At 53.8% G+C, this 26,053-nt stretch overlaps 1 protein-coding gene across 1 annotated transcript; it reads right to left on the minus strand.

Annotated features, from left to right (window-relative positions):
• Positions 1-90: 90 nt before the first annotated feature.
• Positions 91-22,411, minus strand: Wnt9b (Wnt family member 9B). The gene is made up of 4 exons (XM_055592437.1): positions 22,176-22,411; positions 6,347-6,603; positions 4,709-4,974; positions 91-3,972 (listed from the first exon to the last, which is right to left on the minus strand). Exons 1-4 carry the CDS (start codon positions 22,409-22,411, stop codon positions 3,499-3,501), a joined length of 1,233 nt encoding a protein of 410 aa, XP_055448412.1. The 3' UTR covers positions 91-3,498.
• Between the last annotated feature and the right edge of the window lie 3,642 nt (positions 22,412-26,053).

Genomic DNA, 26,053 nt, shown 5'->3' on the forward strand with positions numbered 1-26,053 from the left:
ACACACACACACACACACACACACACACACACACACACACACACACACACACCCAACAGCAATGAAGAAGGAAGCACAAATAACCAGTGCATAGTTTATTGGTTTGTTAGCTTTCCCCTTGCCAAATGGCAGCCCCCAGGAGGCTGGGACTTGCTCTTCAGCACTGCTGCCCCCCCCCCCCTTATTAGGCAGCTCCCTCAGTAATCGCTGGGAGGTGGGATGGCTGTGCCAGCGCCTAGCGAAGAAGAGCCTCCGCTGGGGTTCTTGGATGTGCGCGGGTGGGAAGCGCTGGAAGCTCATGGTTGTTGAGAGAGGAACCTTGGGAAAGTGAGAGCTAACCTTGAGTACGGTGCTGTCTGCCAGGGAACAGAGGGTGCCAGAGCAGCTGGCTTTACCTAGACCAGGGATAGACTCCGCATGCCCGTAGAAGCCACGTGGGAACATGTACGACTCGAGGAAGGTCAGGGGACACTGGGCCAATTGGGGATCCCCATACATCCTGTCTGGTGTGCCCCCCAATGCCGGCAGCCAGGGGATGCAGGTCCCATTTGCCAGCACAACTGACTTTCAAAGAAAATATTAGAAATCCAGTGGGGAAAAAAAAAGTCAATTTTTTTTTTTTAAGGAAAAACACAAAACAAACAAAACTCATACATGGGCAGGGAGGGGCTGGGGGCTACGGTCATTTCTGGCAACGTGGGCTGCAAGATCCTGAGGAATAACCTCCATGGAGTCCTTGTCTCGCCAGTCTTCTCAGGAAGTTCCAGTCCTTGAGACTGGAGACTCAGCTTGCTGGAGAAACTAGCATGCCATCCATGGCGGAAGGCTGGGGTCACACACAGTAAGGACCTCACTTAGTTCCTAGCTTCAGAGTGAGAACAACCAGCTTTGACTCTTGGGTTCCAGGTAGGTCCAGGCCCCTGGCTCCTGGGGAATGCTTAAGTCAATATTCACTCATCGTTCCCTTCTGCGTGACTTTGAGCACACGCCTCCAACTCTGGGCCAAATCTGGAAAATGGCACAGTGGTGTGGCCTTGCCTAACCTCATCGGGGAAGGGGGGCAGATCAAGGGAAGGTAAAGAGTGAAGTGTTTCTGAAAGTGGAAAGTGCTTTACAAATCCAGATGTGCTCATCCTTTTTGTCCTTCGTGAGCGAAACTTTTGGGGCCGGAGGCAGAGACACACAGAAGATCCCGCTCGGTCTCACAGGACTCATCTCAGGAGGGATGTATGCTCCGGAGCTCCAAGACAGACTTTTGTGAGACAGGAGCTGAGGTCTCCCTCAGCTACCTGGCATCCAGCTCTGCAATGCCCCAGGCAGGCCCATCTGTGTTTCCCCAGAGGCTTCTGGGTAAACAGGGAACCCCACATATGGTGCCCAAGAAATAGAGAAGCTATATAAATAACATAAATACTTTCCCATATATCTTAGCTATATAAATTATTCTCTAAGAACTATACGTATGAGGTAGGCAGAAATACCCTGTAAATATCTCCCTTAAAGTTCCAGTTTGAGGGGCCCCAGCATGGCTGTGGTGGGCTTTTAGGGGGAACCGGAAAAAAAGGGCCTTGGAGAGAGAAAGGAGAAGAGAAAAAGAGGGCCTGACTGAGGGTATCCGAGGGCATCAGTGTTAATGGCCAGCCACAGCCTAGACTTCAGGTCCAACTTTGACCCTTCCGAACCCTCAGCCCTCCTGGCCATAGAGTCAGGGTACATACAGATGGCTTGGTTGTAGGTCAGGGTGTTCTAGTCCCCACGTTCCAGGTTCCCTTCTTGCCTGTGTAGCCTCCTGGAAGAGCAGGCGTAGAGGTCACAGAGGAGAAGAATGACCACCGTTGCCAAGGAACAAATCTCCCTTCGTCGGGAAACTAGAAAGCCAGTACTCAGTCTATTCTTCTCCTCCTGCCAAGCCATGGGTGGGCTTCTTTAACCAGCCAAGTCATTCCGGGAAAGCGTGTCAGGTCACAGTTGCTCCTCCTTGGAGCTTCTGCCCTCAAAGATCCTTCCAGCATCTTCATGCTGCCCCGAGCCACAGAAGATGGGCGACCCATGGAGGTCTTGGCATGGGGGATGCTGCTCAGCTCCCGCTGACTCTGAAGCTCCCTGCTCCTGTAGAGGGGTAGTAACCCCAGCAGGGCTCAGGCTCAGGAAGGAAGTTTACAGGAGGGTGTGGCACGGCAGGCCAAGTGGCCAAAGCCTTCCCAAAGGAGGTCGCTTCCTCCTGGTTGGCTTTGGTCCCTGCCAGCCTCCAGCAGAGTGACCCCAATGAGGCCTTTGTCCTGGGCTGGAGAGATGGGCACTGCTCCATGGGAAGTCTGTGCCTGGCCGGGCTGCGTGTGTGCTTGTGTGAGCCTGTATGTGTGCACTATTTTCTCTCCTTTCACAGAGGGCTTTGCTGGGAGGCATTAACAATGACCAAAGGATCCAGTAACAGCTATTCTGCTCTCCTCTGGTGGGAGCCCAAGGGAAGAGCCATTAGTAAATGAATGGGGCTGCTGAGGAGGCCAAGCTTAGCAGATGCTTAGCCAGGGCAAAAGCCTGCATAAGCATCCTTGAGAGCAGAGGTGAAGCCGACCTGTGGCCCACAAGCCAACCACTCTTCGGTGCTGTGCTTCCTACAGGTACGGGGACCTTGCAGCTCAGGTGGACCCCAGTCACAGAAACTGGCAGTGCACACTCCAGGGCGGTGTTACAGTACTGAGCCTGTCATATCTCTCCTCAGCGTCAGGACAATGCCTCTCTCCTCCTCTGGGCTGTGCTTAAAGGTTCCTTTGGCCACCAAGGGTCACTGTCTTCCCACTCAACCCTAGTTGCATTATCTGAGCCCCACCCTGGACACTGGCTCCTGCAACTTTCTTACATGCATTTAGGGGTCTCATTGGGCAGAGCCGGATGGCTCTAGGGGACTCAGCTCTCAAGACACAGAGACAGGAAGGCAGCCCTGAGTGCCAGGACACAAGACTTGATCCACCCAAGGCTTCCCTTGCTTCCAATAAACATTTCGAACAGTCTCCAGGGAGCAAAGCCACCGGATCAGGGCAGGCATGTGGCACCCAGAACTCTCTGCCGTCAGGGTAAGACCACAACAGGTTGGCCAGCCTAGTTGGATGCCCCTCCGCCCCACGCTCCAATGGGCTCTGCCTTCCTCCTCCACACCCTCCCAGCTTTTGTCTGCTTTGAGACAGGAAGCTGCTTCTCTCTTCCAGCCTGGCATCCCCATTCCTGCCCTCCCCTGGTCCTCACGGACTCCCCTCTCTTCTCAGTCTGTTCTCCTGCCCCAAGTCCTCTACCAGGTTGGTGATCCTGGGACTCAGAGGCAGGGCTCTCTTTCTCCCTGCTGAGTGTCAGGGAAGGGAGAAGGCCGGCCAACGGTCTGGTGGGGAAGAGAGGTGAGTGCGCATCAGCGGGGATGTGCCCGCACGCGGCTGGGAGGGGGTCGAGGCGCGGCGGCGGCGGCGGCGGCGGCGCGGCGGCGCCGAGGCCTCACCTAGGGGAGGCCTAGCGTTTGCAGGTGTACACAAGCTCCTGCTGTGTGCATTGCTGGCATTCCACGTAACAGCACCATTGCACCTGGCAGTGGCAGGAGAAAGCCACCACGCGGCTCTGGGTGTCGTAGCCTCTGCCGCAGCACAGGCTGCTGCAGCTTGTGTCTCGGGAGCACACCCTGCCTGCCGTGCCCGGAGAGTACTTGCTGGGCCGGCAGAAGCTGGGAGAATCTTCCATGTAGACCAGGTCCACGGGCCGAGGCGCTAGGCCCTTGGCAGGCCCACCTGGCTTAGCAGGTGCCCAGAGCTCCAGACGGCCCAAGGCCTCATTGGTGGCACTGGAGACCTTGACAGCCGTGTCGTAGCGTAGCTTCAGTACCTGGCCGGTCTCTCGGAACGGGGAGAGCTGCTTCCAGCAGGTCCGCACAGCACAGGAGCCCGACACACCGTGGCACTTACAGGTTGTCCTCAGGCCGCCCTTGACAGCCTGCAGAGAAAGGCAGAGAAGAGGCCCGACAGTGCTCTAAGCCTGTCTCGCCGTGCTAATTCCGAGAGTGTCCACAGAACGAAGAGGCGGGAAGGCTCGTGTGGAGGTGACAAACAGGACCAGAGTTACAATGACCTGAGACCCTCAAGGTACTTTTGTGCAAACTAGGAAAAGTTTCCCCTTCCTCTAGGCAGTGCACACGCAGGCAGTGTGGGCCAGATCTCGGCCGACATCTCCTCCCCTTGGCCCAGGGTTCTTGTGGAGTGTAGAGCCTGCACAACTGAACACAGCAGCCCAGTTTCCTAAAAGCGCTGGAGCGCTGGCCCCTCCCTGCCTTCTCACTCCCGTAGACCTAGAGACTCATTGCTCTCTTTCCTCGCATGGCTGTGTGACCTCAGCTAAGTCCCTTCCCTTCTCTGGGCCTCCTCTCCTGGAGGAGACCTGGAAGTTTTCATATTGAACCTGTCAAATGATGCTGGCTTTGTCCTCAGAATGGAGACTCCTTTCTAAACACATTGCTACCCTATCAAGGCACAATGCCAAGCCTGGCTCCACTGTAATGATGCCCAGCATTCTGTACCCCTTAGTGCCCAGTAACATGTAGAGAAGGTTCACTGAAGGGGGTCTGAAGTTCATCCCGGGGCATCTTTGTGTTGGCTACAGGGCACTGCCCTCCCATGGATCTTGCTCCCTGCCTGGCATAGCACTTTGGGCAGTAGGAAGGGTATTCACTCACCTTGATGCCCACATGGGTGTTGTGGGCATCGGCTCGCGCCCGCAGGTCCTTGCTTCCTCTCTTGGGCCCCAGGAAGTTGCCTAGGAACTTGGTGCTGTACTTCAGGTTATCACCACACACCCCCCACTGCCAGGCCTGCCGGCTCTCCAGGCCTGGGGAGTCGTCACAGGTACAACGCTCCATGCGCCCAGCACTGCAGGCCCGGGCCAGCGCGTGAGTGAGGGCGGCTGCGGACACGGCATACAGGAAGGCTGTCTCCTTGAAGCCTGTGCAGGGGGAGAGGAAGCTCAGAGGCCATCTGAAGGCAGGAGCTTTGTGGGGTAGGAGGCTGGTAGGTTGAGGGAGTGTGAGCCCAAGAACACGCTGTGGAAGGCTTCCCCTTGATACCTGCCCCTCAGACTCGGGCTGCAAGCTGACCCATAAATGACCTCCACATTTACACGGAAGCATGTGCCCAGCTCTCAGGGGGGCAGCAGGACAGGGCTGATAATCTTAGCCGCTTGTGCAGAAAGGGCCAGGCTGAGGTGAAACAGTCATCAAATCCTTTTGTGACAAGTGGGACAACCTGTTTCTGTGGATTTCTACGATGTCTAATGTCTCTCAAATGTCCTCTGCCACCAACTGTAGGTGACCCAAAGACAGAATGGTCTTAGGGGTCGCGCCTGACATCCACCCAGTACTGGGGCTACCACCGTGCACACAGTTGGAACCTCCCCAGTCCTCTGCTCTCAGTGTATCTGGGGCACTGGTGATGGCTGAAAAGAAAGGGAAGCAGGCCGCTAGCTCTGCCTCAGACCCTCCCTGCGACAGAGCGTGGCTGGCCTAGAGGAGGGCCGGTCGCTCCTGCATACATCATTGCATTTTCACAGAAGTCTCCGCTGTAGATCCAAGGATGGTGGGCGGCTCGCACCCACAATTCCAGCCCTTGGGAAACTGAGACAGGACAAATTGCCGAGCATTTGGAGCAAGTCACATAGTGAGTTCTGGGCCAGCCTGGGCTACGGAGGCCTAGTCTCCAAGAATGCATAAACAACAATAGTAAAAGTGCCACGTCCGTTCCACATGGCAATAGAGTGATACCACGACTCATTCTCTCTTTCTAGAAGGTGCACTCGCCAAGGGCAACACGGCTGTATTCAGCCTGTGCCTCCAGCCCCTTGCCTGGTGCCTGACTCATTGGGGGCCTCTACAGATGTTCAGCAGATGGATGGAGCAGGGGTGGAGAAGGATGAGGAAGAAGGGGGAGTCAGGTGGGAAGGGAAAGGAAGGGAAAGGGCGAATGACGCATCAACAGATGTGATGAACGCGACAAATGAGTGTGTGGACAAAGGAATCTGCCTCACTTGCACATTTGGGCCACTTAGTAGGTGGCCGGGGCCACCGGCCTCCTCTGTCATCTCTTCCAGGCATGCTGTGTCCTTTTCTCTCTTGGGTTCTCTTTGCTCCTCTATCCTCCCAAACCACCAGCCTTCCACAGACCCGTACCAACTCCCAGGTCTCTTCTCACTTGGGACTGTGCCCCAGTAGTTAGCCCAGCAGAGACCGGGCATAACCAGCTCACTACTCCCAGCCCTCCGCAAGCCCTCTTCCTCCCTCCTCCTGCTTCTCCCTCGAAGTCCTCCCCGCTGTCCTCCCCACCTCTCTGCAACAGGCCAGTCCTCCCCTCCAGGCTGCAGTTCCAGCGCTCCTGCCGGAACTGGAACTGACATTCCAGCAGCCCCAGGTGTGCGGCGTCCCTCAGGGTCTCGGCCAGGCCAGGCTCCCTCCTGCACAGCTGCTTCTGCCTCCGGGACAGCTTCAGGAGGTCACACTGCTTCAGGTGGGCCCCAGCCTGTGCCGGCGCTGCCGCTGTGCCCACGCCTGGGAAGGGTGTCAGGACCTCACGTCCGGTCAGCCTGGAGAGAGTGAGAAGAGAGAGGATGAGCCTTGGGGCTCCTGCCTGGAGGGCATGAAAGCTGACCATCCCACGGGGATGGAAAGAGGCTGTCTTCATTTGTTGCCCCCTTTGGGTAGCAGGCCAGTCCCACAGGGGTTATGCCCCCCATCTTATTGAATAGAAGAGCAAGGTGCTTATGTAGAAAGGCCTGGGGAAGAACCCCAAGCCCAGATTCTCCAGATTCTAGTCTGCTCTTCCGATCTACCCTCCTTCGCCAACTTGCCCAACTAGCAAGTCATCCTGAGTGCTTAGTGGAAATACAGAGCTAGGTTGGTTGTGGGGTATACACCTGCAAGCCCTGGGCTTGAGGGTCTAAAAGCAAGAGAATGCTGTGACTGCAGGGCCAGTCTGGGCTACACAGCTAGACCTGTTTCAGACAAACACGGATTTCCAAGCCCTGCTCTTGAGTGTTCTGTTTCCATAGGTCTGGAGCAGGGCCTGGAAATCTGCACTTTTGCCACACCCCCAGGGCAGCTGCTGAGTTGTCCAAGTATGGGAGATGTCCCACGTAGTATTAGTCACTCGGGGGGGGGGCGGAGTGCCACTTTGCTGCCAGGGTTTAGCACAGGGGGTGAAGACAGAGTACACACCCAGCCAAGGTCCCTGTTTCCCTCTGCCCCCTCGTGTTACACAGCTGCTCAAGTACGCCCATGCCAGTCTAGCTTGTTCCCAGGTCTCGGGTAGATCATCAACCATCTGGCCACTTGGTGCCCTGGTACAAACAGAAGTTTGGAAAAAGGAAGAATGAGGAGGGAGGAAGGGAGGGAAGGAGAGAGAGAGAGAGAGAGAGAGAGAGAGAGAGAGAGAGAAGAGAGGGAGTCTTAAATCCCAGACTTCGTGTTCTATATCCAAAGTCATCGATTCTAGAGTCAGGCTGCCAAATTCTAAGCCGAATCCTGCCACATCCTAAGGGCAACCTTGAATCCCTGGCTTCCTCCTCGGCAGATACGACAGCCTTGCCCCCACAGGGGTGCTGTGGGGATTGCCTAGAAAGCACAAAGTCGGGCCAGGCAGGCTTGCTTTCCTGCCAGCTGGAGTTCTCTCTCCTTCTCAAGGTGCCTTACATTCTAAGTAGGTAGACAGTCTCTCCCTTTGTCCTGACAGGTAGCAGAAGCTTTGTGTGGAAAGTGGTAACTGGCTCGGATGGCAGGCATGGCTGGTTACTAGCAAGGTGTGATCCAGAATTAGGACTGTTTCCTCTCCCAAGACCTCTGTGTGACAGTGATATGTGTTTCTTGTCCCCCTCACCCTGGTGCACCCCAAGTGGATGGGATACACATCATTGTCAGGCATAGGCTAGAGAAAACAGCGCCTCTCTGGAAACAGTCGTCTCTCCCAGCAAGGCTAAAAGAGCAAAGGTGGGACCAGACAGGGGCTGTCAACATTTCCACTTGGATGTGCCACTTGCCACCTTTGTTCATGTGCCTCTGGCTACGGGTAAGTCCTGTGGCCAACCCCCGAGTGGTCAGAGAGGTCCTTATCCCCCAGAGTCCAGGGCATGGCTCTGCAGCTGGAGTCACCTGCCTCAGCCGGGACATTTGGCTAGAAGCCACAGCCTCTCTGTCTGCCCGAGAAATAGGAAGCATCGGTGGAAGGTGGAGGTCCTGGCCAGGCCCCAGGTGCCCCTGTAGATTCCAAGTCTATCAGGTGCGCCCAGCCCGGCGTGGAGCATATCTCCGAAACACTGAGCACAGACAGATGCTATCGGCTTCCCCAAGCCCAGCCTGGCCTGGGCTCCCCACCCAGACGCAGTGATCGCAGGGGCCCGTTAAACATTAATCAGGGGGCAAATGGGTAAATTTCCAGTCCACCAGGCCCATACCTAGACCCCTCCCTGCAGCCTGGCAGGAAACCCTCGGAGCTTGACCCTGGGCAGGCAAGGAACAGCACCTGAGGTCAGCCCCTGCTGGTGAGGCCCCACCTTGAATGGTTTCCAGTGTGGAGGGCAGCTCCAGGATTGCTGGAGTCAGCAGTCACACGGCCTCCAAAAGGCTCTCTTCTCTTCTGGGGTGAGGCATAACTTTGGCTCACACAATTCCCGTTTCAGAAACTAGGACTTGCCTTGTAGCTTATTGACATTCCAGAGAAGAAGAGGGTATGACGGGCGCTTTGGCCAATGGAACTACACATCCCTTAAAGCCTGATTCATATTCATCAATAATAACAGCAGAGGGCTGAGGAAGGGCTTTGGTGAGTAAAAGTATTTGCCATGGAAGCTCAAATCTCCTGAATCCATGTAAAGACAGATGTGGTAGCATACATGTAATCCCGGTATGCCTACGGTGAGATGGAGGTGGAGGCAGGAGAATCTTGGAGACCAGTCAGCCTGGTACACACAGCAGCAAAGGACAAAGAGACTCTGTCTCAAACAAGGTGGAAGGCAAGGACCCCTGTGTGAGGTTGTCTTCCGCGCGCGCGCGCGCGCGCACACACACACACACACACACACACACACACACACACACACAGGAAGTTGAGCCAAAGAGGGAGAAGAAGGAACTGAATGCTTTGATAATGGCAGAGTCAAGAGTACAAGAGAGGATGCAGGGAATGTTTCCAGCCCTGGTTCCAGAGTCTTCCAGGCGTCTTGCCTGACACGCTTTCACTGTGGAGTCCTGGCTGGGAGTTGCTTGGTCTCCCTAAGGTCACTGTCCTTTGTTATAACGTGTTGTGGCTGGCTGTAGAGTAACAGAATTCCCCAGGCGGCACTTGTGGCTCTGCAAACACTCTCTCACTCATCAACGGGCACCTGCTTTTTTAATTTTGTGTAATAGGCCCTGAGATTAATGGCTCCAGAAATCCAGTGTAAAGTCCGTTAATTTTATTAGTGGTTATGACACTTAGTAGTGATTAATGGTCAGGAAAGGCAGCCAAGCACAGAGACCTCGGGCACTGCTGGGCTCCAGTCTATCCAGAGACACTTTCAGATGAGGTTCCCCATCATTTTCATGGGGTTCCCAAGGGACCTGTTGGGGCTCCTAGGACTCAACGTCGTTTTTATGGTGTATTCAGTGGTGCAGTTGGGGAAATGGTACCTGTGAAGAAATGGTAGCATAACAGCCAATGGAGAACACTTGGCCATTTCCTTACCAGGGTTAATAAGCTCCCCTCTGCTCACCTGCCCCATGGCACCCACCATGGAAGGTTCTTCCTGACTCCTAAGAATCCTGAGCAGCAGGGCATGGTGGCACACTCCTGTAATCCCAGCACTTGGAGAGGCAGAGGCAGGCAGATCTCTGTAATTTCAAGGCCAGCCTGCTCTACAAAGGGGATCCAGAACAGCCAAGGCTACACAGAGAAACCCTGTTTCAAAAACAAGACAAAACAAAAGAATCCTGGGCATTGCAGATGGCAGCCTTTTCAGTGGCCAGGTGGTATGGTATCTGACACCCCAAGTTCAAGGACCCCACCTTCCCATCAACCACATGTTAGTTGAGAGTGAACAACTGAAGGGGTTTGTAAGGTGCCCTACATGCCCATCAGAAACTCAGACACAGGTAATAATGTCACCTGTGACAGGATCAAAACAACAGAGGAGGTGGAACTCACGAGCTTGCGAAGTAGCCTTTGGGACAGTGGAGACGGAGTCCCTTAAGACCTCTGCCTGACTCTGTGCCCCTGAGCCACTGGGACCGTGACACCGGCAGACTACCTGTGCTCTGGCCCAGCTGGGCTCTCCCTCCTGTCTCCTACCACCACCCCAACTCTGACCTCTCCTTTTTCCTTACAAAACAACAGCCCACGTGACCAGCTTCCTTCTCTTCCTCTACAGTGAGCTGTGTCGCTTGGGTCCCAGCCTGGGTCCACGGTTCCTAGTACTCATGCTGGTGATAGGATGTGTCCCATATGAGGACACATCCTCTGACTTTTAGGACATCCTCTGTCCACTGCTGGCCCTTCCAGACCCTCCTCCTTTTACACCCTTGCCAGTCACAGGTTTGGTTAAAGCTGCCGCATCATGACGGCCGTTCAGGAAGCAGCAGAAAAGTACTGATAGACCCCAGGGGCCACTCAATAATCCTCTCAGGGTTTGTTGATAAGATCACACCAGCTAATGTCCAGGAAGTCCCTAAAAGGCTCTCTGACACACAGTAAGCACCAGATAAGTGCTCTTCTTATTATGCACCAACTATATACATGGTGCTGAATGTAAGGACATGGGCCTGCCTCCCCAAAAACTCACAACCTGGTGGGAACTTGGTTGGTCCCAGGAGTCATGTGAACTCCCTAAGAGCCCAACGAGCCAGAGAAAGAGGAAAGCTTTGAATCAGCCTGGCCACCTGAGGAACAGCAAGTACCTGGGCTCTTGGTCTAAGTGACAGCCTGGCCTTGGCCAGCTCTGTCTTGCCAGCTGCAAAGGGAGGCAGGGGTACTCCAGGCTAGGGAAGACAGCTGTTCCTCCAGCTGCTTCTGCTCCAGATGATCTGTGGGTTCCAGGAGAGGCTGCCCCAGGATGCAGGTGGCTAGGTGGAATAGGGAGGTACAGATGGTGCCCACAGCACTAGATTAATGACAGGGCATCTGGCTGAAGGGGCAAGGAGCTGAGCCTGGTACCAGGGCCCATGCCAACTGCAGGCCACTTGCTGCCTGAGAATCAGGAAAGCCTGAGCTGCCTGGGGCTTTGGCCTCAGCCCTGCAGAGCCCCATTAGATGCTTCTGATAGCGGCTTCCGCTGCCGGGCTGTTCGCATGGTCAGTGCTCCCTTTGTGCTTTCATCTTGAGCATCTCAGGCCCCATGCTGGCTCTGTCTGAGTCTCGGCACACTCCCACACCTGTGTGTATACTCCCACACCTGTACACACACTATTCCGCCCCCTATCCCCACCCCACCCCACTTCTTTCTCCTTTCTCCAGCAGGGGGCAGCTCCATGTGGGCAGGGCCTGATGGGACACTGGCCAATCCTTCTTGAGAAGGTAACCAACAACCACCTCAGGCTTTTCACCCCAGTTTTTCATGCCCTCTTGGACAGCACCACCCCTATTTACCTTTGGACCCCATTTTCTGAGGCTCCTGGTCGCCTTGCAATTCTGTCACTAAGGCGACTGCATTTCGAAGCCTAGCTGCATTGGTGGGCACTTCTCTCACGTCTGCTACGGTTCTTTCTGGCCTTCCCTTGCATGCCATCTCATTCCTTCATCCGCCTAGCATCCTTCACGGTGGGTACACCCGGGAACAGGACTACTCACGACACCTCTCCCTGACTCCCCGTTCCCTTCATAACTTTAACCTCACATCCCAGAAGCCTAACCCTGGGGAACGAGGCTGGCCACAGCCTCCTACCTGAAACTCATGCTGATCTAGTCCCGCCTCAGAGAGAGAGGAGCCTGGCCCAGCCGTGGGCTTTGTTTCTAATTCCTGCCTCACAGGCTGTGAGCTGAGTGCGGCATCAGGGAGCCGCTGGCAGAGCGAGTGGGCAGTGGCAGCCAGCCACACAGATGACAACATTTTGCACCCCAGCACCGTCCTGATTTAGAGCCGCTGATTCAACATCTGCAGAGGAAGCGGTCCCACTCCCTGCCCCTCCCTCTGCGCAGATGAAAGCCTTGAAGAGAGGCCTTTGTTCCTGGCATGTGTCGCTCAGGTGGCATAGTGGCCATAGAGCGTCCCCAAAGCCAGTCCTGCACAGAGGGATCCTTGGTCTCTGAGAATCTGGAATTACAAGCATCTCCCAGGGCTTTGGCTGGGTACAGCTGAACATCCCTGAGACCATGACATGGGAGGTCAGGAGACCTCCTTCTCATCTAGCCCAAATGTTTTGCCCGGGTGACTCCTGGGTGTGTCGAAAAGGTCTACAGAGAAGAAAGGTCTGGTACCCATGGAATTCATACAGGATTTATCATCCCAGGTGACCATGGCGGGGGTGGGATGTTCCCCATATTTCCTGGAAGTTTCTCCCTGAGCATAGGAAAGGTTCTAGGAAGTAAAACCCAGCCTTTGCCCGAGGCCAGCGCCTGAGGTGCTGAACACACAAAACATGAAGTGATGAATGTTTGGGGAAGAGGCCTCTCAGTACTTTCCCTGAGCCTCCTGGGTAGCTGGGAAGGCTGGGAGATGGGACCTCGATTAAGGAGAGGAAGATTCTCCATTTAAAAAAAAGCGATTTTCCTGGTCTGAAATTCAGTCTCCTCAGCTGAAAGTCAGAAATAAAGCTTAGAACCTGGCAGTGGTGATGCACACCTTTAATCCCAGCATGCAGAGGCAGAGGCAGGTGGATCTCTGTGAGTTCCAGGGCAGCCAGGGCTACACAATGAAAACCTGTCTAGAACAAACAAAAACAACAACAAAAGAAATAGGCTTAGCAGAAGTGGCCAGTCTATTCATACTAAAGTGTGGCAGTACAGTGTCAGTGCCTAAGAACTAAATTTTGTAGGAGCTGGGGGCAGGGGACGGAGGGATGAAGGGAGGGAGGGAGACAGAAAGAGAATGAATAAACTCATTCTTTACCCTAGCTCTAAAGGCAAGTTTCCCCAGCCTCTTGGGTTCACAGGCGCAAGTACCTCTGGGAAGAGCAGTATCAGGGACACACAAGATGGGAGCTGTGGGGGAGGGGGACACGAATGCATCCCTTTCCCCCAGCTCTACCCTAACTGTGGGATCCTGCCGACCAGCTCACCAACGTGGCAGGCTCCAGAGTGTTCCCTGACTCTGGCTGGCACCCTCTTCCCATGGGCAGAGGCTCAGACTAGGAAGATCCATGCCTGTGCACGTTCACTCTGGGTCAAGGACAGTCTGCTGCCGGTTGGCAAGGGTCCAGGCAAAGGTGTCACTTTCCTCCTGTGGGCCCTAGGGATGGCTACAGCACCCCACACCAGGCCAGATGGCCACTTCTAAATACTCAAGCAGGGGAAAGGTGGCCCAGGCCAGCCTGGAGAGGGAAGGAATGCAAGTTTCACCCTTGGGAATGGAGAAAGACCCCAATACCTTCCCACCTTGACCTGTATCAATTCCATCCAGGGCTAAACAGAGAGACGGCTGCTCCCCTTGGGCCCAGATAGGCTCTCCCCACCCTCCAACCAGGCCTATCTCAGCCCAGCCTCCATGTCCATTTTCATGATGTCCCTCCTGCCTGCCAGTTCTCTTCTTGGGCTCAAAGCCCTCATGTCCCTGGAAACTTTTCTAGCCACTGCCTTTGAAAACACTTGACTCCATAATGCAGAGGTGAGAAAGGTGAGTCTCGGGCATTGTGAGGCTCCCTGGCCTCCTCCAGAAAGTCCTTGTTTGGCGGTCCTCTTTCCATCTTTGTCTTTCCCCACCTTCATGCGTAGAGTGCCTTCAGTTAGTTCTACGTGGCTGGCTGCGTGGTTTCTCTAAGTCAGAGATGAGTTTCTTAGTGGGGGAGGCCTTAGTGGTTTCTCAGAGCCTTAGTGGCGATCCCTACTGTGCCATTCTTTCAGACACCTGCTGGGTACATCGGTTGCTGTTGTTCAGTGTAGTCCATGCCTCCCCAGGACTCACCCCAATGGCTTCCCTTGTAGTCTTGCTAACAGGTTGTAACACCACCACCTCCAAACACGCAAACCTTTAGGGAAGACATTGCGAAGGGGTGGGGCTCTGCAGGAGGCTGCCTTGCCCTCACCCTGGTTACTCTTGCATTTTCTGCTCAGCAACTAACTTCAAGGCCAACCGGCTCTGGTCATTCAGACCCCAATTACAGCTCTTGGAAGGTCTCTGAGAGCCAGGTCCCCCTGATCTTGGGGTGCTTGAGTTTCCTTAGAAACCTGCTGAGGACCAGTCAAGAAACTGACATCTCTCTCTCTCTCTCTCTCTCTCTCTCTCTCTCTCTTTCTAAGTAGCTTTTGCAACCTCTCATGGTGACATGGTACTATGAGTTCACAAAACTTTATCAGTAACCCAAACTCCGGAAAGCTCAGTGAACCCTAGGGCTTTGGCATACTGGGATAAACAGGCCCAGAGTTCAGACCAAACAGTGTTACAATCTTTATTTATCCCAACCTATTACTGTTCTCTATGAAAATGAACCAAGTGTCTAGCTCCAGGTGCTGTGCTTCATAGGGATAATCATATCATGTGCTCTCTAAGCTCAGAATTCCAGACTGTACCTGGCCTGGAAGCTACTGGGATGTCAACGCAGACCCTCTGACCGTGCCCTCCATCCAGCCTCCCGGAGCTTCCAGCACTGACCAGAATCTACTGGCTGAAATCTGTCCTGGCTCCATCAGCCTCCCCACCCTCTCTTCAGTCCTCATCTCTCTAGTGAGGGGTCTTAGATGGAGACAACCACCTGACATATGTTCTTTTCCTCCTCCAGCTCATTCATGCCTACTGCTCATGAAATGCCCGAGCGGCTGATCCCAGGAGTCTGAGGGGTGAGGTGTGTCCCATGGTGACAGAGAGAGGGGTCAGGGCCTGGTACAGACCTGGGTGAAGAACTTGCAATGGGCATAGAGAAGGGCATGAGGGAAGAGGATGGCCAGCAAAAGAAAATGAACACTGTCCACCTAGACTTTGAATGCAGAATAGGGGTGACAGCAAAGGCTATAAGAACATGACCTAGCCAACAACAGGAACCCATGACCTGTGGCCACAGGGAGCTCTGAGAAAACTAGAGACACAAGCACGGGAAAACTTGGATAACAAGAGTTATCCAAGAGGGCAGAAAATGCTGCATATATGATTTCTAATTTTTTTAAAGAGGGCACCGGATCACATTATAGATGGTCGTGAGCCACCATGTGGTTGCTGGGAATTGAACTTGTGACCTCTGGAAGAGCAAACACTGAGCCATCTCTCCAGCCCCCAGAGGCTACATATATGAAAGTGAAGGACAAGAGCAGCAATGGGGAAACGAGAGGGACAAAGGGGTCACTCGGGAGTCCCACAAACTAGGTAGAGTTCAGTCTTGCACAGCTAGCCACCCGCCGTGTGACTTTGGGCAGAGCACTTGGTCTTTGTAAGATGACAACCATCCCAGCACCTACCTTCTGGGGTATCACAGTGGCATAATGACATCATGTGTGGAAAGTGGTGATGTGGGACGGTTGGGAGAAAGATGTAGAGAGAAAGGAAGAGGTGTGGCCAAAACATTGCTTAACATGGGATGCTCTAGGGAGGCCATTAGACGTCTTGCATGTTTACTGTAGGGAACATTTCCGGATTGTATATGCTCTTTTGAAGGTGGGCATGGCAGCGGGATGCCCATGAGCTTTGCCCATGCTCTTGGCAAGTGTTCTACCACTGAGCTACACCTTCATTTCTGTGTAATTTAACCCTCGCAACAACCCTGAGAGAGAAAAATTAGGCTGTTTCCCGACTGATGTCAAAACAGCTGACTTGACCGGTGCCATTTAGTAAGTCTCAGTGGAGGATTCAAATGCTGATCTGTGTAGCCTAGAGAACAGTAAGCCTGGCTGGTCTGGAACTCACTATGCAGACCAAACCAGCCTTGAACCCGAAGAGATCTTCCCAATTCTGCCTCCAAGATGCTGGGAGCAAAGGCATGCACCACCACACCCAGCTAGCCAATACCCCTTACACTAGATCAGTGGTTCTCAACCTTCCTAGGAACCTTTCATACGGTTCCTTATGCCGAGGTGACCTCCAACCATAAAATTATTCTCATTGCTACTTTGTGACTGTAATCTTGCTACTGTTATGAGTCATAATGTAGATATCTGTGTTTCCCGATGGTCTTAGCCACCCTGTGAAAGAGTTGGTCGACAACACTGAAGGGGTCTCGACCCCTAGGTTGAGAACTTCTGCACTTTAGCCAAGCCTTGACCGTTCTCATCTTGCTCTGGCTGATGCCAACATAGAGATGACCCTTCACTGATAATCTGGTCCGTTTCCTGAGACCAGCCCTGCCTGAGCACACACTCCCTAAAGCACTAATATCTCATGCTTACATGCTGATCTTCCAGCAGGAGAGGATCCCTACTCTGCTTCCCTTCCCCAAGTCCACTTCTCCCTGGCGAGGTGGATGGTCTGACCCAGAGCCCAAGCCTAAAGCACTTGTCAGCCAGGGGCAGGCGGCTGGAAGTCCTTCCCACAGACACAGTGACTCTTAGCGGGGAGATTGGCCTTTAAGCCATCACTGCATGGCCACAAGATTTCCTTTCCCTTTGGTCCTCTTACCCTGTTTTACTCAGGACCCGATCCCATATCTAGAAGTATGGGAAGGGGGACTGAATAAGAATGACACTATCTGAACATGGAGAACGCTTTAATAAATATTTGTAAGCCCTAAGCCGCATGTGGTGACACTGGCCTGCCATCCCAACACTTGGGGAGTCAGGGGAGGGAGGGGCAGAAGATCAGGACTTTAATGCCAGACTTAGGAACATAGTGAGTTTGAAGTCAGCCCTGGCTACCTAAGACCTTATCTGGACCCCACATTCCTGTCATAGAAGAATATCGCAAGAGAGCTATAGGATGGGAACCACAGACGTTGCTGAAGCCACCTTACAAAGCCCCAGGCAGACAGACATGGGTTGTTTCTGAAGCAGCCTGCTCAGTGTTCTATAAGTTTGTTTCTAGATTCAATACAGTTCACAGTCAACGTCCCAGCAGGCTTTCGTGTAGATGTTGACAAGCTGATGCAAAAGCACGAAGGACGTGGCCAGCCAGGGCAACTTCTGAAAAGATGGACAAAGTTAAGGAACTTGCAGTGCTTCGTGTCTGCCTTACCCTAAAGACCCGTGTGGAAAGCGGTATGCCTGGCTCCCTACCTCACATGGTGCACCCTAATTCACAGGCTTAACTGTAAAAGTGGAGTTTGCAAGGCGTCTAGAATGAAACATAGGGAGAAAAGGCATACAAGAAAAAGTTGACAGCACGCCGGATGTCACAAATTCAAAAGCCCTGCCTGTCCCTATCCCCTCAACTCTTTCTCTCACATCCCAGGCAAGTGCTCTGACACTAAGACATACCCCACTCCTCTTCTTGAGATAGGGTCTCACTAAGTTGCTCTGTCAGGTCTTGAACTTATGTATCTCCTGCCTTAACCTTCTGTGTACCCAGAATCACAGCCCTGTGCCACCCGCTAGCCCTGCCGAAACCTTCTGCTCTTTAGAAGATCCCAGTAGGAGAATGAAAAAGGCCAAAGATGAGTAAATGTTGCCAATACCTTTCGACAAAGGACCTGCGTCCAAAATATGTAAAGAACACCTAGATTAATAGAAAGACAAACCAATTAAAAAAAAAAAAAGATATTCTAACGATCACATGAAAAAAAGTGTCCAACACATCACTCGCCAATGGGCTAATACAAATTAAAACTGCAAGGAGATACCAGTACACACCAGTAAAACTGTAGCAATTAAAGCTGAGGAGAGCTGGCAATATGGAGGCACAACTGGAATGGGCAGACATTTCTGCGCAAACAGCACAGCCATGTTGGAAACTGTTCGGCCACTCCCTACGAATTAAACATATCCCTGCTAGGTGATCCAGCAATCCAGTCCCCTAGACAGTTAGCAAAGAGAAACGGAAATACACGTCTACAAAAGGGGTGTACATGGACGCTCACACCAGCCTTGTTGGGAAAAGCTGAAAACTAGAACTAACCCAAATGTCTATTAACTGTAGAATCAACAAACATTCATGGTATGCCCATATGTTAGAGTACAACTCAGTAAGAAAGAGGAAAGGACTGGAGCTGGAGAGATGGCTCAGCTGTTAAGAGCACTGACTGCCCTTCCAGAAGACCCTGGGTTCAATTCCCAGCACCACATGGCAGCTCACAACTGTCTGTAACTCCAAGATCTGACACCCTCACACAGACATACATGTGGGCAAAACACCAATACACATTATAAATGAAAATAAATAATTAAAAAAACCCAAAAATTAAAAGGATGAAAGATCTCTTCTATGTGCAGCAACACAGACGGATCTCAGTAAACATTATCTACAGATGTATAATAATTGTGGTCACCTCAAAGGGATTATAAAGGTGTATCCATTCAAAAGAGCTAGACGGTGTTCTTAAAATGAATGTGCTATATTATATGTGACAAGAACTTGGGGGGCGGAAATACAGGTGGTGTTTTGTCTCTTCCTTGCACCCACAAGGACAGCACCTGAACCGCCAAGCAGAGAAACAGCCTGGAAAGCTGGCCCACCACTGGTCAGTTGGGGGGGGGCCCTCCCAGGGGGCTGTGACAACAAGGGTAGGCCAGAGTTCAGAGACCGAGTTAGTCCTGCCTCTGAGGTGCCTGTTGTGTTGTCCTGATCAAGTCTCTCGTCTACAGAGTCCTTAGGACCTGGAGAGCCCAAGGCTTCCCACCCTGACAGACCTGGATGGTCAGGGTTTCCCAATGGCTTTGTGCCTTAGCCTGGACTGGTAGACCAGCATACTGATTACATGATGGGATGAACACATGCTAGGTCCTGTCACCCAGCTCAGTCCCGAGGTCACCCTGGGATCTTTGTCAGTAGAAACTGCTCCTGTGTATGCACATTTCCAGAGACCAGAAGGATGGCTATGGGTTTCATCCCCAAGAAGGTTGCTCATCTTTGAGGTCTTTCGTTGGCCTGAAGGTCACCAACTGGGCTAGATTAGCTGCTCGGTGAGACCCAGGGATCCTCCTGTCTCAGCCTCTCCAGCACGAAGACGTGCCACGACATGTAGCTTTGTTACATTAGTGTTGGGGACTCCGAGCTCAGGTTCCCTTGCTTGAGGGGCAAGCACTCCAAGCCTGTAGATGCCACCTACTAAGGCACAGTTGACTTCATCGGCCCTTTGCAAGCGTGGACAGCCTCTGCACTGGCTAAGTGCTTTCCTTTTCTAGGGTTGGCTCAGAAAAGGTTGTGAAAGCAGGAGCCTTTGAGTCCCAGGTCTGAATCCCAGCCTGGTCTGCTGGAGGCTATTGCGACGCTAGGCAGATGTTTTAACCTTGCTGGGGTGTCAATGGTGATAATAAGTGCTCAGCGCAGGCATTCCAGCCACCCCCTGTCCCATTGCTATCCTTTAAGAGGCTGCCTGAGGGGCTAGAAGTTTTGTAGAATCCTGCCTGTCTCACTGTGGAAGGGTGTGTGGCTTCTCCTGCCATGGCCAGGAGGGTCTGAGAGAATTCATCAAGCAGAGGGAGGCCGCTCTCCAAGCCACACCCTCTGTGGCAGCTGTCTCCCTCAGACATCACCCAACGATACTTTATGAAGTGGGGCCCTACACAGCATGGAGGACAAATACAAGGCAGGGCCTGGTTTCTATCCTGTCCCTCGCTGTCTGCTGTGTGACATCAGGTGACTCCCTGGCCCTTCCTGGATATTTTCTACCTAACCCAGGTATTGCTTTGAGGGCACTATGAGAGAAAGCGGCTTTGTGCAAAAGTGATGTTTAGACACCTACTCTGCTTCGCTTTGTTACGTCACCATTGCCACCTACTGAATACGGCTGGGGGCGCAAATGCCACAGCCTGTTTCCGATCTGAAAAACGGGGATAGCATGTGACCTTTTTGAAGCAGGGGGTCGGCCACTCCTCGCTCTGAAGTCTTTGACTGCAAAGATCCCAAAAAGATTGGTACCAAAATTGCTGTCACCTGCTCTCCTGATCGCTGAATTTCCTTTCATCAGGAAATAAAAGAAAGTATTTCATGTTATACTTAGAAATGAGACTTCAAAGGCAACTGACCTAAGGAGGGATAAGCACATTCGCCTCACGGTCTCACTAAAGTGTGGATGACTGATATCAGAGAGCAAATGCTGATGGGAGGCTAGGAAACCTGGTCCACCCAAGTCACAAGAGGGTTTGCCCCCGATGAGCCCCGGACGCAAACATTTAACAGTGAGAGGTTTGTGTGAACCTTTACAGCTCCTCCAAGGAAGGCTTCCAACACTCAGTGTCTTGCTCTTGCTCTGGACATAATTAACCATCCTCCCTCTTGCTTTTAAGGCTGTCCCTTGCTCCCCAGCCCCAAAATTTCATTCCCTTCCAACATACCAGCCGGGATGGTCCAGGCCTCCTGGGGCCCTCTCCTCCCAACTCATCTGACCTTTACTCCTGCCTCTGACCATAAAACCCAAAGAAACAAAGGAATCATGGGAATGGTCTGGTGTCCCTTCCTTCTCTATTCCAGCTCAGAGAGACCTCTTGGTTTCCTCTATCATCGTCTTCAGAAATCATTAGTCGAGTGTCTACTATGCGCTAGCCACTGTCCTAAAAGCTTTGTATGAGCTAACCTCAGGCACTGTTGTCCAAGTTCCACAGACCAGACACTAAGAACAGAGCAGTTAAGCCAGGCAGCACAGAGGCTTGAAAGTGGCAGGATTGAACTCAGGGCTTGAATCCTCTCCCTTCTGTCGTGCCCAGCCCACCGAGGGAAGCTCTTTCCCGCTGAGCTGAGCCATACCCGCTGCTCCGGGTAGGGGTGAGGGGGTGTCAAAAGGAGACACTGAGTCCCCAAGAACTGAGTGGTCCTCCCAGATCGTCATCAGCTAGGATCTGCACTGGGCTGGAGATTGACGACCCTTCCCCATATATTTCAGGAGCCTTTGTTGCCTAGACCCCAGGGGTCATGACCTGGAAATTAGCCTACAGCCCTTATGCCAGCCACTGGAGGTTGCCCCCGCAAACACCCTCCCCGCCTCAGGGGTGGCTTCCTGAAGGCAGCCTCCGCTGTGCCCAGACTGGGAGTCTTGCCTGACTAGGACCGAAGCTGGCAGAAAAGAGTAACGATTAAAGTTTAACATTTGGAGCCTGCTTTGGGTGGAGGTCAGGAAGGTGATCTTAAAATTTACGATCCCTGCCATCGCTGCCACCCCCAACCCTCCATTTAGAGTCGGAGAAGACGTTTGCAGACAAGTGCCTTTTAACTCTCCTTCCAACCATTCCTCTCGAGGCTCCTGCCCCGTTCCCCAGGTGTCACCACAAGCTATAATCATTTTCCTAACCATGTACCCCCCAGAATGGGCCTCTCTCCCTCTCTTCACCGTGAACCCTAGAATACACGCCCCCAAGCCAGCTCGGGGATGGGGGGGGGTAATTTGGTCGCACTTTCTCAGAACATAGTTTTTATACCTCCAACCAACAAGCCCCGCAGTCCCGGGATCTCCCATACCCTTGGATCAGCGGAACAGCCTCCTCCCCGCCCCTAACCACCAATCCCTCCCCCCAGCCAGGTGTCCAGGTCTCAGCCCTGCAGGAAGAAAGCGAAGGACACAGGAATCGCAGGCAAGGAGTGTGGCCGGACAGAGCCCAGGATGGGGACAGACAGGGCACCGAGAAGGAAACTGAAGAGGACACGGGAGCCCGGGACCGACGCTTGGACCGGGAGAGACAGGATGGACCGGGGCTGTCAGGCCAAGATCCCCGGCCCTAGCCGAGCCCCAGGCTTGGGAGTCTGACAGGCACCGGGCGGAGGAACCGGGCGGGGCAGGGAACTGAGACTTAGACTGGAGACAGGGAGGTGAAGTCTGAGCTCAGGGAACCAGGGACGGAGGATCCGGGCGCGAAGTAAGCCTGGGAGACGACCGGGGGTCCCGTCTGGGCAAAAGGCTGAGTTGGAGGCCTCGCGGGGGACTCGAGCCGGGGCTAGGGCACGCGGAGCGCGGGGACGCGACGGGCACTGACCCGAAGTAGGCGGCGGCGGCGGCGGCGGCGGGCAGCGCCAGCAGGCAGAGCGCGGCCAGGGCCAGCGCGGGCGCGGGGCGCATGGTGCCGGCGGCGGGCGCACTCTCGCATCTCCCTGCGCCACTCGGCGCTCGCAGCGCCGCCACCAGCCGCCCGCGGGGCTTTAAACCCGGGCGGGGCGGAGCGCGGGCCGCCCGGGGAGGGGGGCAGCGCGGCCGGCGAGCCCCCGGCCCCATTGGCCCCTCGGCGCTCGACCCGCCCCGTTAGAGGAGGGGTCAGCGGCGGGCCCCGCCCCGCCCCAGGTGAGCACTCACCTGGAGCCGCGCCCGGGGGCGGAGAGTGTCTGGAGAGGGATGGGGGGCGGGAGGGAGGTTCTAGGGGCCAAGGAGATGCTGCCTCTCCCGGGAGGGATGCAGGGGTGTGAGATCTCCGCTCCGACCTGGACAATAGGAAAAATGGGGCAACTCGCCTGGGCTCTGCGGCAAGGGTTCGGGTCGTCACGATGCTGCCTGAGCGGGTTCAGCTTTCTCTGCCCAGGAATTGCCAAGCGAGATGTCCCGGCTCAGAGTTCCACTCCAGCAGTGAGAGGAATTCACGCCCAATGCTTAGGAGGACTCTTGGCCAAAGGGCAGCCTTACAGAGGGCACCTGGTCTTAAACACGAAGCTGATGGCCCTCGGCGAGGAGTCAGGGGCCGCGTGTGAGAACGCTGTTGCTGGCCAGAAATTCAGACTGTCTAGGGAGCGAGGTAGGGCCACGGAGGAAGGAGGACCCAGCCTTCCTAGATGTGTAGATTCCAGATTTCCGTCAGCTAAAACGTGAATCTCCTAAAGCAACGCTCCCTGTTGCTTTAAAAAAAAAAAAAAAAAAAAAGTTTGACTCCAATTCTTGCGGAAAAGCAACGGGGTGACATCAGTCTAGGAAGGACACAGACAACCAAACGACCTTTCAAACGTCTTTGGGAGTCTTGGACATCCAGCCAAATCAAGCAAAAAAAAAAAAAAAAAAAAAAAAAAAAATTCTAGCTTGTAATGAATGTCAAATCTTCGTGTAAAATTTCAAAGAAAGGAAGGAAGGAAGGAAAAGAAAGAACTTAGACAGGGAGTTAGAACATTGGGTGACAGTGACCTTCCCTTTGCAGTGGATATCAGCGCGGCAGGGGCTGGAGCTGGGAAGATTTATGTCTGTTCTGACATCAAGTTTGTGGCAACAGAGGAAACTCTTTGCGCTGGCTCATGCGGAGCAGCCCGGTAGCCACATGACCCTTTCTTTGCGGCAGCGGCTCCGTGGTCCTGTCAGATCTGGTGGTCCGGTTGATGGAGGCTGCAAGGCCCCCGTGTGGGCTCCGGAGACCTGGAATTCCGTCAGGTGAACTATGAGTTCCAGATGTGAAATGGGGAGGATGACAAATAACTGACAAGACTTTTGTGCAGACGGGATGTCAGAGCTTAGGTAGGGGCTGTCATGCCTGCGGGCAGTTTACTCACTGGGCTGGGGGATGAGGGACTGGTGTGTTGATTCCCGTGATCCGCTGATTTCTGGGCGGTGGGTGTAAATGTCCCCTCCACGGCTGATTTAAAGCCATCACTGTGGTCACTAGTCATGACAGCTCCGGGAAGAAATATGGACGGTCAGCGCCGCAAGCTGACTGGCCGGGTCCTGGCTCTGCTTCCACGTTTGTGAAGTAGGATCCAGGAGGCTCAGAGTTGAGGAAGGCGCTCCGCTCCGTGGGATTGTGTGAGTCCAAGACTAGAGCGCTATGGACTGAGGTAAAAGAAAGATGCCAACGAGTCTCAGCCATACCCAAGGACACCCTAGTGTGGGCAGAGGTGGAGGGAGGGAGTTTAGCTTGGGCTGCTCCAGCTGCCCGCTGCTGCCTGTCCTAAAGCCCGCAAGTGCGCATATTCATAGAGAAGGCAGGTGGTGGGGAAAGGGAACAATTGTTCCCCCATGTGACACAGCGACCTGTTGCTGTCTGATGGGAGGCTGTACTAGAAGGACACTGGGGCCAACCTAAAGACGCAACACAGGCCTCAGTGGTGGAGAAGGAGACACAGAGCGTGCTCTTGGCACACTCCTGAGCCCCCAACAGCCAGGACAGTGGAGCCCACTCCAAGCGGGAGCTTTGCCTCCTGGGAGTCTCCCAGCAGCTCACAGAGGCCCCTCAGTGCTGCCTCTCCTTTTGTGGCCCACATGGCTCTAACAACACCCAGGACAGCTTCTCTTTGCTGGCAAGAGATTCCTTCAGCAACCCCCGCCCCCCCTCCCTGGCCTCCGTGTATACATGGGCCTCCCTGGATGTTTGATCCCCAGCCCCAGCCCATGGACTCACAGAGTCTCAAGTCCCCCGGAAAGCAGAGGGCAGCAAAGCTCAGGGACTGATAGCTGCTACAGGAGGCAGGAATGGAACCCAGCTGTGGGGTAACTGCCAGCACTCGCTGTGGCTCAGGGTGGCTGTGGATGGCTTAGGGATACAGGCTTGCACACGCTTTGAGAGTATGGTGTAGCTCCCAGGAGCTCACCCTCAAGAGATGCATGCGTGGTCTAGAGCAGAAGATGGGTGGCTTGGTGCTTCGCTCGCCACTTGCTGCCCTCCAGGGCGAGGCTGGACTGTACTCCCTTTCCAATATCGCCAGAACTGGGCACAAGATCTAGCACATAATTGGTACTTAGGATGTCCGAACCTGCCCATACATAACCTTGGTCCATTGGTCTGCTGTCTTGTTTTTTAGGAAGCTATAGAGATGTAGAGTGGCATGCTAGCATAATACATACATGCATACATACATACATCTATATATGACATTGGAACATGTGTCCCATGTGTCGACAGAGGGAGAAGTGCTTCTATGAACATATATGTACACATTTACACACTCACAGTCCAGGCATTCAGTGATAACAGACCTTCGCCTCCTACAGGCACCCCACGGATGTCTAAATTCCTAGGCATACCTACAGCTGCTCTGGGAGCCACACGTTCCCACAAGAATGCAAGAGAGGCATTCTTAGCCATCCACAAGCAGCTACCTGTCTCCATAAACCAGCCCAAGGCAGACTCTGCTTGAGTGGAATATTTCCCTCCCATTGAAAACACACACACACACACACACACACACACACACACACACACACACACAACCTGGAAGTGACAAGCATACAGAAAACGCTTTTACCCACTCTGCATCAGATCTAGCTGGAGGGGGAGGGGCTCTCCATTTTGTCTTCCTCCTGTCCCCAAGCATACCATCTACCTGAAGCAACGCCTCAGGAACCACCCTAGCCTGGCTCCAGTGCCCCACACCTCCAAAACGTAGCAGGAGCTTACCCAGAAGCCCCCCTGAGCCTCCGCCAGGTCCTAAGCAAGCAGAAATGCAACATTCCAGGCAGCCTCTCTCCAGCTTCCCTCCCAGCCTCTCTGGAAGTGGACAGTGGACCCACAGGAAGTGGGCAGCCATGTCCAGAAGCACCACCGTTTGACTCAGCTGCTAAGGAGGCAGATCCCAGGAGGCCCAGACAGGTCTAGGGTAATCTGTGCACCGGCTCCTCTCTTTGTCTTTCCCCACCCTCCCAGCACCCAACCCTGCTCTGCTGGGGACCTCACCATGACCATTTCCACCAGTCCTGACCCCACAAATCTCAACTGCAATTGGAGACATCTCTGTGACTTGTAGGTGACACTCCTTGCTTGTGTGTGACCCTGGAGCAGAGCGTGCACCATCGCCACCTTCATTATATGAATGAAGACACTCAAGTCCAGAGAGGTAACCTCCTGAAGGTCACAGAACTCACTGATGTTTCCGGAACACCTGCCTGAAATAGGACTAGAGCTCAGCGGGAGCAACAGTATCGGAATGCCCACACAGGACACCCACACTT

Source organism: Psammomys obesus, unplaced genomic scaffold (genome assembly GCF_907164565.1).
Source record: "Psammomys obesus unplaced genomic scaffold, mPsaObe1.curated_primary_1811, whole genome shotgun sequence".
NCBI lineage: Eukaryota > Metazoa > Chordata > Mammalia > Rodentia > Muridae > Psammomys > Psammomys obesus.